The sequence below is a fragment of the Trichoplusia ni genome, chromosome 10 (assembly GCF_003590095.1).
Source record: "Trichoplusia ni isolate ovarian cell line Hi5 chromosome 10, tn1, whole genome shotgun sequence".
Taxonomy (NCBI): domain Eukaryota; kingdom Metazoa; phylum Arthropoda; class Insecta; order Lepidoptera; family Noctuidae; genus Trichoplusia; species Trichoplusia ni.
This window is the reverse complement of record NC_039487.1, coordinates 11,607,682-11,630,148: the sequence shown is the minus strand read 5'-3', so window position 1 is coordinate 11,630,148 and position 22,467 is coordinate 11,607,682. Positions and strand designations below refer to the sequence as shown.

At 33.9% G+C, this 22,467-nt stretch overlaps 2 protein-coding genes across 2 annotated transcripts in view; one reads left to right on the top strand and one right to left on the bottom strand.

The window, feature by feature from the left end:
- Positions 1–22,467, bottom strand: part of LOC113498030 (sodium-dependent neutral amino acid transporter B(0)AT3-like) — a 423,880-nt gene that overhangs the window by 335,087 nt on the left and 66,326 nt on the right. The window lies entirely within an intron of this gene.
- The window catches only part of LOC113497969, a 42,618-nt gene continuing 41,533 nt past the window's right edge, over positions 21,383–22,467 (top strand). Inside the window, exon 1 of the mRNA XM_026877825.1 lies at positions 21,383–22,076. Coding sequence (XP_026733626.1) covers positions 21,383–22,076 — 694 coding nt within the window. The remainder of the gene's footprint in view (positions 22,077–22,467) is intronic.

The following is a 22,467-nucleotide window of genomic DNA, read 5'->3' as shown; positions in this document are numbered from 1 at the left end:
TCGCGGACAACAGATAGTAAATAATATTAAAGAGATTGTGTTCCGTAATTCAGAAATGGTTTGCATCCAGGTCAAAAAGATCTTCAGCAAAAAGTGCGGGGAGACACGGAAATCCATTACCGGTAACTATGGAGTGGCACTCGTGTTACCATTGCGTTACCGTGTCATTACTTTCTTTTCTTTTTCAATATGCGCTTAATTTAATTACAGATTTGCTGCTAACGCAGTCACATAAAATTCTTATTGTACCAACTATGTTATATAATTATGTACAGGTGAAGACACAGGCTGAAATACAGTTTACACTAGTTCAGGGGTCAGGAAATTCTATCATTAAATGTAAATTTTTTGGGCTAATAAATAATTTGTATTTGTATTCGTGTCATTACGACTCCGTTACCGCGCCGTAAAGGTGACGACAACGTGATGTGCCTAGTACTGTGACGAGAACCTTCGCTCCAACCACAAATGATTGGTTTTTAATATGTAAATTTGATTAAAGTGGTTTTAGACCATCATAGACAAAAATAAGTCGCGTAAATTTCTTTTTAATGACCCCAGATTCGTGATTGTGACTTTTTATGATATTGTAATGGGTGGTCTATATTCGAATATTTTATTTCAGTAATTACTTATTTACTTAGAAAAGTAAAATAAATTGTTTCTATAAGAGTCTTGGAGTCAATCCGTTCGGAATGTTTTTTTTCTTTCTTCGTTTTGAGTTTTACGATTTTTTTTTATATTCAACCTCAAGTTACCTGGTTCGGGTTAAAAATGGTCGTTACAATCTAAATTCTAATACTCCTTGTACACCTTGTACCACTTCTGTCACATATCTAAAGAGAAACATACCGACAACTCCAGTTTGCAAGAGATATGTACAACAAAATACATTCTTATTTCCACGGAGAAAATGCCTTAACCATATATAATTTAAAAAGACAATTTCTTTTCCTTTTCACTCGAGGGAGAAGATCAATTTAACGTTCCTGTAATTAGTTGGCTAATTGATTTCTTGGAGAGATATCTGATATTCGTTTGACCCTCTTTACCTAACATTAGAATACTGTTCTTCACCAAATAATCATTGCTTGAATTTGTATAGAGTTAAAAACTTTTTTTATAGAAGCTTTTGTGAGGACGATTCATACTTAAAAGATGCTAAAAAAATTTACGCCTCTGCCTATTTTTGGATAACAACTTATGGTTCGTTTTTATTTCTAATATTTTAGCCTCAGCTTATATGATACATTTGAAAAAAAAAGGAACAAATTTAAACATTCTGTGTTTTTAATTATTTTTTTATAATGTTAAACAATGTTACCTAAACATAAAATCAATACCTAATTATAAAACAAATACTCTTCTACAAATTCGTTAGTATTTTAATTGAATACTGACCAAATTATTACATGTATTCAATTAATTGTCTATGTATCATTTTAGAGCTCTGGTTTAAATAGTGAATTGATTTGTAATGCTAATCAAATATTAATGGAATGCCTTTATTGTTTGCCGATATATTCAATTATACTATTGTAGTGTTTGTGATAGCAACTGTCATGATTAAAGTGGCGTCCGGTACATAAACTAATTCAATTACAAAAGTACTTAATTCGTCCAATTCTAAATAATTGGTCATAAAAAATGAATGTTGATAAAAAAATTGATTTGTATTGAATTTCAAACTAACCTGAGTGATTACGAGTTATACAGCCAGAGCAAATGAATTTAAAATATCAAACTCGGGCATCCTAATAAAAAAAAAATGTTCTACCTCACACGTACCTACCTAGCTCTATTAAAGGCTCTCTCATCATTCACTTTCATACATTCACACATCACAGTCCGTCGCAGAAAAAACAAAAACAATAACTGTCAAAAAATTGGGCAGCTCTTAATCCCATCCAAATGTATCGTTCATTCATTCACAATTGTTTATAAAGGGATGTCAAGCGGCTTGATGTGAATTACAAAAATAAATGAAAGACAAATATCCATTGTTTGCGGCCGTGTGACAACGATCCCGCGGCGGGAATCGAATCCCGGGCTTAACGTAAGCGGGGCACGTCACTTGCGTTGCGGCGTTTTAATATCTGTGGGATGTTAGGTTTCATTTATTTTGTTAAAGTACCATATGGCTACTATACGTGTCATGTTGTTTTATTATATTCTAAGTACGTGACTCGGTATTGTTATGTCATAGTACACCGCTTAACGATGCGTTGCGAGCTTTCACGTGGATCTCGGTGGCGTGCAATCGGAAAAGCCTGTGATGATGATGAAAATGATCATGAACACCTTTTAATACAACTACTCCCAAATTAAAAAATACACCATTTTTTACTATTTATTTAGCGTCTTGCTTTTTGGTTGCTGATACACACAAACCTTAATTAATCGTCCATCATATTTCATGTTAAGATTAAAATTCAGTGACTAACAAATTACATCTGCGAAGAATTCATTTCAAAATATAAATAAACTTACTAGTCTTTGACAAGGGCTGTTCCAAAGACTCTATTTTTTGTTGAGAGCATTGAACCAGACTCATCGGTTGATGGATCTGCATTGCAATATCTTAAACAGCTCTGCAATGCAGTCTTCACTTTGAGATGTCGATCTTAAGATAAGTGTACATTTTAGTAGGTTTTACTCCTTAAATCATTCTGCTACAACACAGTCTCCGTAGACAAGTAAAAATGTTCAATTAAAGATATAATTGTATATCTATCTTTTAACACAGACCATAACAATTGCCTCTACTCCAGACGACTGCACTAAGTCCAATTAAATAGATTATAGAGTTCAATCTAGGTAAAGCCTTATCTATTAAAATGACCCGCTACGCCGAGCTACGCTCCGTAGCACACGTAGCTGTTTGTAGACCAGCTACGACAATCAAGTTAATCAGCTTAGGCTTGGCTTTAGTAATTGTCATTTAATTATTTTTATGTGCTCTACATATAAGTGTTAGTCATTGTTGTTTTACACTAGGTGATTACACTTATATTTATTGCTAACTATAAAGACGGCTGTTTGGAAAAAAAAATGTATGTTTGTTACTATTTTATGCTCAGACAGCTGAATTAAATTTGGTATGGAGATAATTGACACCTTTGATTATTAGACAATGCCAAAAATACATAATGTTGTAGTTCTTTCTGTTGTGTCGATATTTAATAATTACCATTTAAAAAAAATATAGCTTTTGTCATAAATGTAGTATATAAACAAAAAAAAGATACCAATGGAACTAATATAAAGAATTGAAGACAACTTTAATATCATACACAATATAGTATGTCTTTATAAAGTACTTGAGACTCAAATCACTGTTTTGCATGTGAAACGCCGCGTCATGCAATATGCTCGTGAAAATGCAATCTCCAAGCTTTCTTGCCAAATATACTACAAAGATATAGATGGTACTTTTATAAATCTTTTAGTTATATTTTTTAGTAGTTTGTTATTTTTCGTTTTTGGAAATGTTAACACAGTTAATTTTTGTCTTAGTAAACGATTTTTATTTTAGTAAAACGAAACGCAACGTTATGTTTAAAAACAGAAGTCAAGTGTGTATAATTATATTCATTTGTCATTTTTATGATATTGAAAAATCTTAATTTTTTAGTCGTCTTACAAAAGCAGCCAGTTCATGTATCCAATGAATAAAACACGTTCATGATAAAAATAATTGGTATTAACGAGATTTGAATAAATTGAAAATTCTATTTTTATTCAATATTATGAATCAATTCGTAGTTTTAGAAACAGCTCTGTTGCGAGCGCGGTCCGAGCCTTGTAACAATGGTGAGGGGCGCGGGCGGCGGCGTTTTTATTATTTTTAAGAGTATTTTTTCAGATTTCTCTTGTTTCCTTTTTCTTCGTACCTATTATCTTAGTTGATGATAAAAAAATAATAATCGCGCCTAGGGGTATTTTACGTCGGATACATGAACTGGGTTGCTTTTGTAAGACGACTAAAAATCATCGAGTATTTATTTGAGCGATCAGATTATTGATAAAACTTGTAGGCACCTATTCAACATCACTCACTACATGAAATGGTATCTTAAATTATCTATTAGATTTCATATATCACCAATCAAAGACATTTTCTTAAACTAAGGTAACTACAATTATTAACATCGCAAAAGAATCAAATAAAACTCTACTCTACATTCCAGCAAATACCTTAATGACTACAAAAGAACGAGAGCAGTACCCGTATCGTTCACTCTCAAGACTTGCATTCATTCTTCCATTCATTCTTTAGAACACCGAGACATCGCCGTACAAAATAAAACCTTTCGAATGTTTTGCTATCGTAAAAGTAAGCTTTGTATGAATAATTTTTTAAAACTTTTATGTTGATATTCAAAGTATTCTCGAGTCGGAGGTAAAGGGTCCAAATACTTGACTACTGTTTTCAGAATGTCTCGCTTTGAGGTTCTGTTTTATCGATGAATACTTTTTACTTGGACTTTACTTTTTGACTTAAAATATGTATAACGTTATAGAAGAATGCAGAGACGATCATGATTTGAAATACATTCATATTTATTACACAGATATATTTTTGGTAGCTAGACAGTGATTTGGACGAACTACATATTTCATTAGAAAAAAGGAACAGAAATTAAAAAATTACCGTAGTAGTGACTAGTAGCGGTACCTATAGACGCGGTGTGGCAGGTGTGTGTGTAAATAATTATTTATCTTCAATTTCTTCATCCCATATACTAGCCATCCAACAGCACCAATTCGTATACTCTAAAATAGAGCATCCTATATCAAGGGTTTCTATTAAGCTCTAGCATTAGCCTGTACCTGTAGGTTCCGTGACACGTGCTATTATCACTGTATCAGGTGCCCGTGCAGGCTGATATAATGTTGACGGACCTTCGGTTTGCAAGTTTGTTTAGACCAGCCTTGGTTAGGACGAGGTGGGTGATAGTGGAGAGCTACGTAGTGTAAATGTTATTCGAACTTTGTATTGTGTAAAACTGACAATATGTATATGTTGGTAAATGCAACAAGCGTATTTTCAAACAAGGAGGTGGTAGTCAATTAGTTCACATTTCGTTTTGCACTGACTGCATGAACCGATTTTTTTATTTTCTTTTTAAAATTTTATCAAGTTTGTTGGCTGAGTTTACGATATGAATTTAATGTATTTTCCACTTACAACATCGATTTAAATAAAATTTGAATTATAGATTGTAAAAGTGGCCATAGAAAGTTTTAGGTAAAAAAATATTTACGTGTCAAGAAAAGTAAGCTGTTGTGTTTTCAAGCTATTCTAATAAAATTCATAAAACCCTGAGTTTGTAAATAGGACAAGACACAAGTCTATTGATGGCCCTTTTATCTATTTTATTTTATGATACAGTTTATTTTCAAAGAGTTTAAAAAACTACATTATCTGGACTTAAAAATATGATATGTAAAAGTGATGACGTCTCTCATATTTGCAGACTAAATTATCTCATTTCGTTTCAGTAAGTTACCAGCGATTATAAAAATAAATTACGTCGTGAGGATACCAGAAAGCCTTAAAACCATGTCAGAGGCCTGCGAACGAACGGGTTAAAAACACTAGCTGTAAACTACACGAAAGGAAGATGATTAAAATCTTTTAATCCACTTCTTTCACAAAGACTTTTCTTATCCAAAATAGATCTAAAATACTTTCTAGAACCATTTCTATGGACTAATAAGAAAGCAGCTCACCCCTTACTCCGAGACCTAATGAAGTTTCTGGATCGCCTCCTTCCCATCGGGACACGCCGGCAAAGTTTATTAATTCAGACTTCGAGAGCAATGAGGTTAGACTACTAACTAGGCGCGTTTAAACATTTACACTCATTTTTAACTAAACGGACAAATAGGGTGAAAACTATGTGACATGAAAGAATGACTTACCTTGTTTTTTTTTTTATGGTTGCAAGCACAATAGTTTTATTCTTGGTCCAGTGAGTTTTTCAGTTAGCAAAATCATGGCGTTTTTTAATGATGGTTAGTTTTTTATGGATTAAGAAGGTTCCACGCACACGCACACTAAAGACGACGAAAACACACACACACATTCATAAAATCTACAACCTAGGCAACCTCTACTAAATGAGTTGATTTCCAGGGTATATGAACTGAGTGTGAAATTTAGTTTTTCTTGTACCTCTAAGCAACTATGACAAAACAACGTACGATACAACTAGTATCATATCTATACTTATTGATCAGAAACTCCTTTGTTATTTCGTCTAATATAAGATAGGTAACCCTTTCCTTAAAACGAAGGTATCGTAAACCTTAATGAAGGGTGTACAGCCATGATTTTAATAGGACACCTTACACTGATTCCTTATGGAGCACAGATAAGTAGTTACCTATACAGTTAAGATTAAACGTGTTTGTACAGACCCGGGTTATAATTACAAGCTTTATTTACTCGCATCCGTTCCTTTGTTAAGAATCATAATATATAATAATTATTTTTGACCCACTTCCCGATTTCGATTGAGCAGGATTTTGCATACCTACTTATACACCGTGATTTTTTAGTCGTCTTACAAAAGCAGCCCAGTTCATGTATCCACTGACTAGAACACGTTCATGATAAATAAATAGGTATTTATGAGATTTGAATAAATTTATAATGCAATTTTTATTCAATATTATGATGCAATTCGTAGTTTTTTAGAAACACAGCTCTGTTGCGAGCGCGGTCCAAGCCATGTTACAATGGTGAGGGGCGCAGGCGGCGGCGTTTTTATCATTTTTAAGAGTATATTTCAGATTTCTCTTGTTTAATTTTTCTTCGTACTTACTATTTTAGTTGATGATAAAAAAATAATAATCGCGCCTAGGGGTATTTTACGTCGGATACATGAACTGGGCTGCTTTTGTAAGACGACTAAAAAATCACCGTGTATGCAAAGGCTTGTTGGTCTAGTAGTTAGTAGCCCTGATAGTAAACATTTTTTTTTAAATGAAGTATTAGTCCTTCTTAAAAAAAAAACCTAATTTTATTTTATTTTGATATTTCTTGAAGAAGTTTAATATTTTGAACCAAAGACTAAGTTCTACGTATGAAGTGAAATAAAACTAAGTGTAGTACTTAGTTACTTGGTTACACTCTTGTCAAATTAAGGTAACTACTTGAAAAGTTCTTAAAGCTCCCAGTTCTAAACTGGGTTTCGAGTTGTTCCTGAGATTTCGTGAGTTGTACTTTTTCTGTAGTAGAAAGTCAGTTTTCTCTTTTCAAGCGGCTTATCTGTCTTAACGAACCGACATTAAGAGAGATAATAGAACAAAGGTAGACTGGTTTTTTTCGCGGATCAAGGCTTGCCTCATGGTCAAGTTTTACCAAAACCATTACAGCCGTTTAGACGTAAAATATAACAAAGGGATGAATTGATTTTCAGAATTAAGATTTAGATTTACATATTTAATTTATTGATCATATGAATATTAAATTAATTCTCAAAACCGAACCAATTTTAACATCTTTACTCGTATCAAGTGAAAATTATATTCAAGTACGTTGAACACTTGGTCCTACGGGACCCGTTTGTTAGCTAAAGTGTGTCCCACGGTGCGAGACCTAATTACGTCACCATACTTAGATTATGTTAATTAATAAATTACGAGACCTATAATTAATGTGTCCAAAATACAAAATGATCCATTTTTTGGCCATGTGCTTTTTTTTCATGTCATTATACAATCAGTTAAAATATATAGATTATTAATTTTATTTTTGTAACTCTACTTTCATTTATGTGTAATATGTGTTTACTATTATACAATATAGGTTCTGGCGAATTCGATTAATTTAGAATATTTTTGTATTCAATTTTCAATAAGGGTTGCAAAAAAAAATTATAACAAAATCCTACTGTACTGGTATTACATTGTCTAAAACAAAAATAGCAGGTGAAACTGCGACGCTTACCTAGTCTTCAATAAAAGGTGCTTGGTCCACCTTAAACCTTTATAAGGTCGTCCTACAATCTATCGTATTTAGAAGGAAATTTATATGGGTATCCTGCACCGGTCCGACTAATTCAATAAATACGATGGAAAATTGAGCTTTAGAAAGCTTTCTGCTTATTTTATTTCCAGTTTCCGTCTAGAAAAATCGAGAGTAGACGACGTTTTATTTGATTATAATGTGTACTCACAGAGGCAAAAGTAGAGTTTATGTGTTATATGTTGGTGGTAAATTAATTTCAGTTGGGGTTATTGTGTAGATATCTAATTTATATGTGATTATTGCTTTATTTAAAAGTATGTCAGCTCCTCTAGCCAATTGGCAATTATACAATCGTAAACTTGACTAACTAACTAGTAGTAGTAAATAACTGACACTGGTGCGTTTGCGCATGCATTGTACGCGAACGGCCAGCAAGGAGGTCGTCTATGTAAGCCATCAATGAAATTGTTTTTTCGAATAAATTGAATTCAAAACTTGTGTGAGATTTTACCTTAACATTGAATCTTTATTTCTTGTCAAAATGTTGTGACAAAATAGGGTCTGGATTCGGCTAAAAGCTGTATGTTTCGGACTAATTCGATATGTGTTTTAGTGATATTGTTTAAATAAATATTTTTTTCATTTTGGACCTTAAGACAATGAAATAAGCGGAAAAATAAGTATAGCTATAGTTATATCACTTAAAACTTCACTTAGGGCCGGAAAAGTCTAGATTAAATCTCCCTCGATTAGTAATTTCAAACTTGCTCGGATAGAAGGGCTCTACATTTTAAAACATTCTAGTCTCGAACATAAAGTATAAGAGCCTTGTAAAATATCTTCATTACTTACACGAACTTTTAAATATGAGTCAAATTTGAAAAGTTTTATGGTCCTACTTGCCTAAAAGTTGTGAAAATGTGAACTTTTTTCTAACTTATATTGAAAGGAGGATATTATACATTATTCCTTGTGATGTTTAGAAAGCTTGAGAGAAAAGGTTTGCTGTTGTCATGAGCTATGTTATGTTATAGATTTGTTGTTATAAGCTGTTTAGGATTTGATTAGGACTACGTGTTTATTGCATGTCTTTTTGTATTTTTTAAAAGGAACATTTTTTTAGAAGTGCATAAACAGAGTAGATCTTAATAAAATGTACGGTTTTCCGAAGAATAGATCAATATTACGTAATATTTTGTTCTTCTGTCCATTCCATGATTAAGGTTTCGGGCCAACATGAAATAAATTTTAATACTTTTTGATTTAATAATAAATAAATGATTATGTCCCCATTTTAGTATTTACTATCACCGAACGATATTGGTTTAAATTTTTCGAATATAACTAAACACGAGTATTTATTTAACACGAAACGACATAATAATGATTTCAAATATAAACTTACCGAAATAATTTACACCGCAGACGTATCTACAAATGCCGGGCAATTTATTTTCCCCTGTGTATTGTAAATCAACCCAGTTATACATACTAGAACAAATTATGTTCTTCATGTACCTTTTGTGTACCAATATAGCAATGGTACTAAAGGTACTAGGGTGGTGGATAGGGTAGGGGTCCCAAAGGACTCTCTTCGAAACTATGTTGAACAAAACGTGTGCAGATAATTAAACAATTCCATTTTACGTGTCGACACGCGAATCGCGATATATAAATACAAAGTGTAGCAAAAAGGTTTGTTTAAATTTTGCGGACAAAAGGACCAAGTTTATTTGTTACTTTTTCCTCTAACTTTTGGATGAACTAGGTTATTTATATATATATATATATCCTGGGACAACTCACACACGGTTATCTGATCCCAAGCTAAGCAGAGCTTCTGTTATGGTAACCAGACAACTGATAAACTTACTTATATATTTCTAAATACATACATATTATAGATAAATTACACCCAGACACCAGAACAAATGATCATGCTCATCACACAACATTTGCCCTGGGCGGGAATCGAACCCACGACCTCCGGAATAGCAGTCAGGGTCACTAACCACTAGACCAACAGGCCCGTCTAATATATAATATTAATTAGAAAACCCGACTATTTTGGTCAGTTCAGTTCGCGGCAGTTCATGATTAACTAACTCAGTCGGGTCCGAAACTTACGAAGTCTTGTACAATAGTAATGTGGTGTTCTTTTTGTGTTTTTTTTTAATCGCATCGTTTTCACAAAAAAAAACCAATTGCATGCACAAAGACACTCTGACTCAAGACAAGCATTCGTGGATCACACAAGCCCTTATCCCACGCGGAGAGTGAACCCGAGACACATCGCGCACAATTGTTTTTGCGTGGTGACTTAAACCACTCGGTTATCCATGCAGTCCATATACTATAAGTCTGTAATATATACAAAATTTACATTAATTGCTTGTTTTAATTTTTAAAGCAATATTGTGTCCGTCCTTTAATTTATTTTCACCATGTCCAATATAAACATCAGATTAATTAAACGGACGTTGGTCGCGTTGAAATGACGCTCTCTTTATGGCATGGCGGGGGATTACAATTATTTGTATCATTTGTTAATTAAAATGTTGTTCTCACGCGTATTAATGAGCAGGTTAATTAATTTAATATTTCCATATTATTGGTAATGGTTTTGTCTGTTTCTCGGTATTGTTAATAATAATATAATATTGTTTTATTATTAGTACGAATTAATTCTATTTTCTTTTTCGCTTCTGTAGCTTTAACGTTTTAGCGATAAATAGAAAGTTAGCGAGTTTTAAGCTGGAATAAAGGAAATTTAGGTCGATAAGTTTCATTTTCCCGTGATAGCAAACACTCACATAGACGTGTGCATTGAAAAAATGAATTGAAACAAATAATAACCTCAACACGGTCGGTAAAAATCATTGAGCTATTGGAAAATCATCATCGAAATTTGGTCTTTTACGAAAAAATCTAAAGAGTGTAGGTAGCATCCCTTGTTAACACTAATCGACCGGGCCGGCCTTGGTACAATCGACCTGTTTGACACGTAACACACCCTGCTCGGTACATCGGACCTACTTGCTGGTTTTTGTGTGTTTAGTATAGGTTTGTATACTTTATAAGGGAGTGCCGTGTTTTTGGCTAACATAATTGAATGCGATGTAAGATTTCTAATTGCAATATCAGAAGATTTTTTTTTACCTGTTACCACCTTAAATGGGTTTTGTACCCTATTTATGTCATTGTTGCATTGTTATTTGGTTTATCCAAAAATACTAGCTACAGATCTATGTTTAATTGATCGATTAGAAAATATTTTCATTTTTTTAAATATCAAGAAATCGTCAACTTTAACTGTGTAATTTTAGTAAAAAAATTCAGATTGCAAATTCAAAAGATACTAAACAAAACAAATATATGCCTTAGGATTAAACATTACTGAACTCTTACAAAATTATATTTACATATCTAAATCTACTTTATCAGTAAGAAACATAGCAAAATAATACAGCCTTACAACACGCACACACCCAAACATATTCCTAAGTTATAATATGGAACAAATATTTAGAAACAAACCACACAAAACCCGAACCATATTTCCTGCAATACAGTCTGCCTAAATACAAAAACATGGCGGCCTCATCCAAGACATCCCTTTTAATATTTCACCTGGCGTCCGTCTGTTGTGACATAATTTAGGTGCGGACGCGTGCGCTGACCTTGTAGCGGCGGTCGATCGTAAGACGCACCCACAAACATCATGTAGTTGTCCACGCAAAATGTTTGCGATTTTTGTTGGAGAGATTACGATTTTTTGCAAAATGGGTTTCAAAATTTGGCTTCCCTTTTTGAATACTAAATTTATATTATAACAATTATAGAGCTATTCAAATCACAATCTTGTATTTGTAATGATCAGTTGTATTTTTAATTGGGAGTTTCATCTGCTTTATGTGTAATATCAAAATAACCTCATAAGAAATACCTAATTCGCTTGATAGACTAGTTAGGTGGCCTAAATCCCAAAAACCCAAATAAAATTTTACCATGGCTACCGATATCTTCCCAGTCAAAGAAACTGTATTAACTAAAAGGTATGTAAAAAAAATGTAAACACTAAAAACGCAGATATATAGATCTACATGGAATAATGAATTGGGCTAAATGTATCGGGTTAGTATATAAATAGCTAATGACACTCAATAATGTTGTAGTCTACTATTGCTAAAAAATAATAAAATTGCTGTAATTTACAGTTACAGCTTACCGAGATTACAAAAATGTTAACATTTACCATCTTTTTATTTTTTTTCCTAGCCTACTGTGTCCCACTGCTGGGCAAAGGCCTCCCCCAAATCCTTCCACGACTCTCTATTCTGGGCCTCATGGAACCAGCCTGGTTGGCAAGCGTTGAGGTCGTCTCGCAATCTACAATCAACAATCTTAGTTTAAGAACTTCTCTTACAAAATTTATTAGCCCGCAAGGACCAAGCGATATCTAAGTTTGGTCCTTTTTCCCCTTTACTTCTATTACACAGTAACAAGTTCTAATAAATAATAATAAAATATTACTATCGCAATATATTATTCCTTTTAAAACTTTATCGTGGAGTTTAATATAATGTTATATAAAAGTTGTGTGAAAACAGTCGGGTGTATAATTTATTATTTAAATAACTACCGCTTAAGCGTGAGAGAGTACTCATCTGTCTGTGGTATGTCATGTGATCGATGGTATATGTTGGTAGTGTGGGTTTGCTTGCGAATTATGACAATATGGATGACAACATTTTTTACTATGTACGTCAGATTTTTTAATGAATCATATTTAATACGCATGTTTTTTCTTTTGTAGCGAAAGCGTGAATTTATTAAGTTACAGTGAATGAAATTTATGTGTGACGTCACTTTTTTGTATAAATATTGCTGAGTCGGTACGTCGCGGATGTTACTCTTAAACTTTAAAAAAAATATCTTCGTCAATTTTTAATAAGTAGATATATTAGATAAAGGCTGTATGTAATATTTTTTACCATCATCATTTATCATGAAACACTTTTTGTTTTCGTTATTTTCCATTATACTGCATAAAATATTTATAAATGAACTTGACATTGCAATGAATGGTTTAGTTGATAAATACGTAGTATCATTATATTAAATACAGTTCGTGTAATTTTTATTTTTTTTATTTTTTATTTTTATTTTTATTTTTATTTTATTAGGGAAAACAAACAATTGTACAATTTGTCTTACTTGCTAGATACATAACAACTTAAATAAATGTACAATCCACGGCGTTTCCACATATTACCTTAAAATGTATGTATAGTTAAACCTATTCGAATCTTAAAACTAGTGAATTCTTAAATCTAAGTGTTTACAAAAAGGTTCACAGATGTTTATATTATTTGTTGCTGATGACGTAGTGTTTGTATAACATTATTTTTAAATTCGTTCCGATTAGAGGCAAAGATATCTATATTAATGAAAAATTTATTAAAATTCTTGACTATTTTACAGAGGGGCGCTCGCTCTCCCGCGTTAGTATGACTAGTAGTCGTAGCAAATAGTGGGTAGGCACGCGCTTCTCGTCTTATAACAGTTCTGGGTACAATATAATATAAGGCGTTAACAATTTCTGTGCAATCATACTTATTGCTAATAAGGTCATAGAGCATCATAGCCTGAAGTAACAGTCGTCTTGAGTGTAGAGTAAGACAGTTAAATTTTTTTAGGGACTCATTGTATGTAAGGGGTTTTAGACGACATTTAAATAGAGTTGATCGCAGAAACTTACGCTGCACTCTTTCAATTGCATGGTCGTACTTTGCATAGAAGGGATCCCAAATCATGCTGGCATATTCTACCTGTGGTCGCACAAGAGAATTAAATAGATATAGATATGTCGTAGGACACTTAAAGTCTGTAGCAGATCTCATCACTAAATTGTACATTTTAAAAGCGCTCGCTGTAATTTTTTCGATGTGTACGTCTAAGTGGAGTTTACTGGTCTAAGAGAATACCTAAATCACTAATTATATTTTCTTTAAGAAGAGATTCATTGCACAAGGAGTAATTAAATTTAATTATATTTTTATTTTTAGTGAAATTTAAGTATTTGCATTTAGGAATACTTAAAATTAACTTGTTATTATTACAATACTCCGATAATCTATTAAGATCCTGCTGTAACAAAAGACAATCATCTATTGATTGAATTTTCTATAGACCTTAAGATCATCGGCGTACAATAAGAAATTACTGTTACGGAAGCAGTTACCAATGTCATTAATGTAAATAATGAATAATAGAGGGCCCAGGATGGAGCCTTGCGGTACGCCTGAAGTAGCCAGAAATGAGTTAGAATTGTATCCATTAGTCACAACACTTTGGTTACGATTACTTATATATGACTGGAACCATCGTAATAAGTTTCCCCTGATACCATTAAACGCAATCTTGTTCATTAGGATTTTGTGGTCAACTCTATCAAACGCTTTTTTAAAATCTGTGTATATAGCATCCGTTTGCGCTCTATTATCCATATGATTAAATATAGAAGTAGAGAAAATCAATAAATTAGTGACAGTGGATTTTCGTCTAACAAAGCCATGTTGTTCAGGTATTATGCTTTGTTGGATGAAAGGATATACTTTATGTTGAACAAGCGATTCGAATAATTTTGCGAGAGTACATAGGATGGAAATAGGTCGGTAGTTCTCAATATTTTGTTTGGATCCACTTTTATGCACTGGGACTATATTAGCTTTCTTCCAGGTCACAGGGAATATACCAGTAGACATACATTTATTAAAATTATACATACAGGTTTACTGATTGTGTTAGCTGTCCATTTTAAGAAACAAGGGGTATCCCGTCAGGTCCCGCCCTTTTTGCAATGTCTAGCATTTTTAATTGGTGACGAATTTGGTCGATACTAAAACTGTATATCAGAGAGATGACTATTGTTATTAATATATAGGTTTGAGGGTGGGCACCAATCACGTGATAAGCTTGTTGGCTCGTATACAGATTGAAAAAATGATGAAAAAAAGATTACAAATATCGAGGGGATCACTAGCTGTTACGTTGTTATAGTACATACGCGAGGGGATGCCCACCCTAATTTCTACGATTAGCTATGTATGTCCAGAAGTATTTAACATTGTGACGAATACTGTTCTCTACACTTTTAATGTAAGTATTGTAGCATTTAGTACATTCCTTTTTAAAACGTGTTCTATACAGGGAGAATACCTCGTAATCCGATATATTCCCATATATTTTCCACTTTGACCACGCTTTTTTTTTATATTTATATATATGAATTAGGGCTTTCGAAAACCACACAGGATAATTAACATGTTTTGATTTTGTAAGAGGTACACGATTTTTGATGATACTATATATATGATTATAAAAAATTGTTCAACAGAGTCTTCAGCGGAACTGCCGCTTAATATCATGTCCCAGTCATGTTCATTTATATCATTATTAACGTTATTGTAATCTGCTTTACGAAAATATATTTAATGGTTTGTTTAGGTCGTATTAAGTTGATGTTTATATTTAAAGGATGATTGTATAGAAGGGAGGGGTGGATGGCTATCAGCCTGAAGTAAGTAATGGTTGGTATGAATACATGGCATAGTGTGTTAGATATTAGGAGGTCGAGAGTGCGGCCAAGAGCGTTAGTTAAATAATTGTATTGCATAACATCGTGTATAGCCATAAAATGTCTCATACGATCACAGATAGAAGAGGTGGCCCATGCAACTCATGTAGTCGTGAGTAGGGTTCGATTTTATCCAGCTAGCTGTCGAGATGTTATAATCACCTAGCATTAACAAATCATCGAATTTGATTAAATTTATTATATGATTCATAGATTCAAAGTGCAGATCGTATACAGAGAGAGGTGGGTTATTTGGTATGTATACTGCACTGATCAGCGTGTTAGTCGTGTTATTACGATCAGGAATTGCAATAACAACTTGCTCAATATGTTTGCTTAATGACACATGCGTAGGAATATCGATGCTGACAGGATTATATTCGCGTAATACGGCTATCAAAACACCACCTCCGTCTGCTTTACCTGTAGCAGATCTATCACGGTCGCATCGAAAAACCACGTAGCGGTTGTCAATAAACTCGCTATTCTGTATTGTGGGAGTTAACCATGTTTCAGTTAAAACAATTACATCGTAGCAATTACTAAGAATATTCATATATAAATTATTACATTTGGTACGTAATCCTCTGCAATTTTGGTAATATAAACTAATTTTGTTGGAAGCCATTTTTATCTTAAACAATGCAAAAAAAAATAAATAGATGAAGTTAGTGAAGAATCTAATTAGTATTATTTATCGTAAGTTTTTTAATGTCATTTGATGATTTAATAGCTATAGTAGGCGACGTTTCTGACAGTTTTACAAGAATGGTCGAATGCTTTACCCAAACAAATTTGTAATTCCATTTCCTAGCAGCGTCACGAGTCTCACGCAGTAGTTGTTTCTTTTGGAGAGTAAGGTGTTCATTCACGTAGACAGTGCGGGGTGCACCAAGAATGCCAAGGTCTGTGGACGTGACACCTCTCTTCAACCGGAAGGCGCTGAGAACGTTGTCCCTTAGGGCGCGAGTTTTGAACTTAGCCACGATATTTTTAGGTCTTTCACTAGCTGCGGCATGTGGCACACGATGAACAGTAACAATTTCATCTCGTGGTGTTGCGGTATTGATTTTCTTGCCAATGTCTTCAATCAAGTTGAATAAGTTTTCATCACGTCGTTCAGGAACATTACTAATTTCCAAGTTGCATTGTCTGGCTTGTTGCTCAAGGTTGTCAATTTTAGCTTCAAGTGTTTTTAGTATTCCTTGATGAACATCCTTTGACAAAATGCTCTCTTCTAATGTGTTAAGTCGTTTTTGATTGTCATCGTACTCATTCGAGATGTAAGTTGCCGATTTTTTTATCTCTGCGACCTCCTCAGTCAGCTTAATCACCTCTTTTTTTATAGATATATTGTCCGTGCGTAGAGAATCCATCTCCTTTTTTATTGCCATAATGTATGTCTCCATGTCATTTCGTATAGTTTTTATATCATCTGTGATTGTGGATAATTTGGCATTCAATCCATTGTTCCATTCACTTAATGATTCCTTTATATCAGCATGAATGATGGAGAGCTGTGTAGTGCAGTCACATTCTGGTTGTTTTCTTTTTCGAGTCGTTATATTCATGTCTAGTTCCGATGTAATTTTAGCCAGTTCCGGCTCAGAGACAGATTGCTCAGTTCGAAGTGTGGGAGTCATCGGAGGTGTTCGTTTAGTACCAAACATTGCTACGTGTACTAACGCCCTGGGGTGACTCTAAGCAAGGTGCAGCGTAGTGGATAATTGCTCAGGCAACAAACGTAGGCGTAAGCGAAGCAACTCCGTAGTGGTGAGCGATGACGCAGCGGCCTCGGGGTGGGGAGCGCTATGTGAACGTTGAATTCAACGCGCAGTGACTAACCTCGGTGGCGTGGTGGGCGCGCGACCGGCCGCAGATTCCAGCGTCTATGGATCGAATCCGAGTGCAGCAAGTCGAACCGGAGCACACAATTTACTATTTGTCCCTGTCTAGGACAACCCCCTGGGTGGGACTTGTCTATGCAAACACTCACGAGTAAACGAGAAATGGTATCAACACGAATTGACCAATCACAATAATTCACCGCTAGAAACCCAAAACAGGTCTACACTATACTGTGTCACAAGACGTAATACAAGACAAGTCTCAGAGATAACCTTCAGAACAAATGACAGACAGACAAACAATATCATTATATATTTATATGAGTGCTTACGATCTGATACTAGGCTGGTTTCTTTAGAAATGAATTTTAAAAAATCTACTGTTCCATTAAAGTCTTATTGATAAGCACTAAATGAGTACATGCTGACAAACAAACAAGTGAAAATCACCAATTTTATTGTTTTACGGAAGAAATTGAACCGATTAAGTACGAGTAGGAACCGCGACCCATAGGGATCTGTAATAAAAAAGTGACTTAAAATTTAAAACCAATTTATGTCCATACCTAACTTTTGCTGTTTGTTATAACAGTAGCAACAGAAATACGTCATCATCATCATCATCATCTCAGCCTATAGCAGTCCACTGTTGGACATAGGCCTCTCCATAATTTCTCCAGCGCGACCGGTTCGTTGCCAGCTGCATCCAACGGGACCCAGCGGTTTTCACAGTAATACATCACCTCTGAAAATTTCAAGTATCGAGTTATCATGGTTCATGACATAAAGCCTCATGACAGACGTACGCACAGAAGGGCAGACAAGAGAACCTTAATAATAACTAACCTAAAATAGGTCATTTATTTGGACAAGGCAACAAACCTACGTGATTCCGTGTATCATCATAATTATACATCAACTATTAATAACCATGGTAAATTAACAATAGCGATATTGTCATTTGCACAATATCCAATTGATCACCTCTCAAACAATGCTGGGATAGCCAAGTAGCCAGGATTATCTGCCGGCTACGTGCTCAGAAATACGATGTTATGAAATCAGGTACGGTCAGAAAAGTAAATAGATCACAGACTGCCGAAAATAGTTATGGCGTCTTTACAATATTGAATCTTGAGCAAAATTTTGGAAGTAAAAATGATAGGGTAAATTTTCAGGCGGCCTTTTTTGTTCCAATGTCAATAAATTATGTATAATAACATTTAGAAGTCTTTTAATAGTGACAGTGATCATAGATTTTTGTTGCTGAATATACATTCCAACTATCATGCTCTTTCAAGCCAAAATCACCCTTGTATCAACTCCATACGGTCTAGTTTGGCATTTCAGTGTCACTATGTATGCAGGTAGGTTCGACCCAGTTCTTGAGAATATATTTATCGATCTCTAACGGTGTATTAAAAGGCAAGACTGTAGGCATCAAACTAGAACCAAGTCTGTCAACCACGCTGCTATACTTGTTTACTAAGATTTTGATTGTCTATACTATTGGTACAAACTGTACTAGAAATCAATATAATAGTCTAAAACTTCATTAAATGATGTAACGGTTTACTAACGCGTTTATCGGGAGAGCCCGACTAGTTTCAGACCCGAACGGAGTCCTTAATCATGAGCTGATGCGGAGTGCCTTTTTTGAGAACACTGGAGTTGACATTTCAGGGGTCGCGGTCTTTAAAATCAAAGAACACTCAGACAAATGTTAATAGTAAGTTGTTATATTATAAATTCGTTGTTTCACCGAGTGGTAATGACGCCAAATCAATGCACAATGTGACACGGGTTCAATCACCATATATATTAGTTATATATAGAATAAGTATTAATGTGATCGACGAATCCTTATTCCGTCTGAGTGACATGTAATGTTTGGCCCTGCGATAAAACTCTTTAGATCAGTAGTCGTTTAAAAAGTATGATGACGTTCAACCAAACAAATAAACAAACATAGCAACTGATATAAAATAACTTCATTGACGACAAACAGTCTATTCATTACCTTATCTTTCACAATCACATGTAAATAACGATCCCAAAGAATTACCGACGTGTACATTTAATATTTGGCTATGTAACAGTGGTTAATACTCCATTGATTGAAGTACAATGGGAGTAATGATGCGTTATCATCGTATGTACATACGAAACACACAATTATTCCTTGTTTAGATAACAACAGAGGTACGAAAATCATTGTAAGGGCTCGTTTATATTACTAATATAAACTATGTTAATATTTCATGTGATCTTGTCATAATACAGTCATACATAGTAATACACGGGGCTCACGTGCCCAGCAATTGCAAACATGAAAAGGTTTTTCAGAGAAAGAGAAAGAAAGAGAATGCCTTTGCTCAGCAGTGGTATCTCAAACGGGTTATACAAAAAAATCCTGTTACTTCAAATACATAATGAGTGATCGTGATGACATTGTGATCGTGATTTTTGGCCAAATGACAGTTATTTCATAATAAATAAAAAATAATCAACCTTGTCGGTTCTGAGATATAATTACAAAATAAAAATAATATACAGACGGATTAAAAACCTTCTCCTCTTTTATAGGCGGTTGAAAAACGTAAAAAATCTTAATCTTTACAAAATAATATTTTTTTACAAACACACATTAAAGTAATAAACTACTGATTTATTTCAGTACTATATTTTACATTTGTTTTTATTCGCGTTTATTTTTTTATTTAACAGAGTTTCTGTCCTTTTAAGTAACTTAACAAGGTACAATACCTTTCCTTATTAAAGTTCAAAATATCTGGGATCCAAAGGGCATGGTCTTTCATAATATTCTATAAGAAAACTTTAAATGTACGAACTTCTTTTAAAAACAAATAATTTGATTTTGACTTGTGCAATGGATCGATTCAATAGCTTGAGTCTTTGAACAGGACCCGCTCAACCAAGGTATCCTAACAATGTTTACTGCCTTTCCCTTCCGTTTATCAGCAGTGCTATTGTGGTCAGGTTTGTTTAGGGGTACTAACCTACTCAAAAAAAACGGAACCCTATTACGGATTCTACGTTGTCTGTCCGTTGTTACCTGGCTGTATCTTATGAACAGTGATGGCTACACAATTGAAATTATCACAGATGATGCATTTCTAGTGCCACTATGACGTTAATACTAAATCAAGGTTAAGCAAATGTTGTTATGGTCATAAATTTGTTGGTGGGCGACAATTTTTCAATGACGATCGAGTTGATTAATGTCGAATCCAACTCGAATTTGACCGGTTTCATTTCCAGTGTTTGACGTAAAAAAACTTACCTAAATACGAATAAAAAAAAACAAACATTGCTGATATAGCTTATCAACGAAACTGTCAAAACAAGTTTAACTCTCCCCTGTAAATTGGGGAGATTACTTAAGAAAATGCGAAAATTTAAGGTAAGTAATACAAATAGCTGGCAATGTTTTATTTCATTTATCAAGATTTGCCCATTTAACTCTAAACATGAACTTAATTCTAAACAAGGGTTAGATTGTAAAGTTCCCATTTTTATCAGTAGTCAGAATGGTTAATGGCGGCTACACAAAATGCAAAGAAGGAATATTAATAAGGCTGGGGTTTAGACAGAAGACATCTGAGTCCTTTATGTCTAATAGTTCCCACAATTAACTAAACATTAGTTTATAAGGAAGAGTTCATTAAATTATAGTAATACTCTAATATTTTTTATTTATGCCATTGTTAAGAGACCTTTACGCTGCTGTGACAATCGGTTTATATATAATTTACTGTAGAATTGCAACCACACTATATTCGCAAACAACGTGTATGGGAGATCACATCAATAACCAATATGCAAGTCGAAATAAAGCGAGAAAACTATGCGTGCAACAAAAAGATGTGTTCCGAAAACGATGCTTACTCAAAGATGGATCATTTAATCAATAAAATTATAGAAAAGGAAGGGTTCATCCAATACAAAATTGATAAGAAATGCATATCAACAAACGGAGGGAACTACCTCGGAGAACTCTCCGAGATCGATGTTCAAGGAAAAACGAAAGATGGCGACAAAGTTCTAAACATCTTCGTGAAAAAAATGAACACAGGCGACGAAATGAAAATTATTTCAATACCAAATGCTTATATGACAGAATTGTTCTTCTATAAAGAACTTTCGAAGATTTTTCATGAACTGCAAGAAGAGGCTCGCGTACCCTTAAACAAGAAGTACTGGACTGTCAAAAGCTACGATGAAAGTGAAAAAGATTTGATATTAATGGATAATTTATCAAGAAAAGGTTTTATAACACCAGATAGGATGGATGTCGTCTCTTTACAGTTCGCTGAAAAGGCAATCCAGGAGCTGGCTAAATTCCATGCGTTTTCATTTATTTTGAAAGAGAAGCGTCCAGAATATTTCGAAAAACGAATTCGGACCATGAAATCTCCTTTCAAACCTGGCAAAGATTGGGATGGATTTGTCCAAAATATTCTTAAAACAACGATAAAATTTGTCGATGAAAATTTGAAGGAAAGAGTAGAAAATTATTCCGTAAATATTGAAAAAAAGTATCTAAACTATTATGAAGATAAGAAAACTCAACGATGTTTGGTTCATGGTGATTATCGGCCCAACAATGTGTTGACAAAAATAACTGTAAGTACTTCAACTTTTTATGTTGTGATTTTAACTGCACGGATAGCCGAGAAGTAAAGATCACATGAGGTGTCGCGGTTTCGATCCCCGCGGATTTTATGCATTCTGTCTTTTTGCATGTGACTTATATGTTTATGAAACATAAAAATTAAATTCAGAGAAAGAAGTGAGTTTTGAAATATAACATAATTGAATTGAATAAATATAATCATAACTAAATTGTAGGCAATATTATTTCAATGTAACCTGTTTAATTTTATGCTAATTTTGAAAATATTGTGTTCCCCACAGAACGGTGATGTTTTGGAAGTGGTACCAGTCGACTACCAACTCTTATACTACGGCTGCCCCAT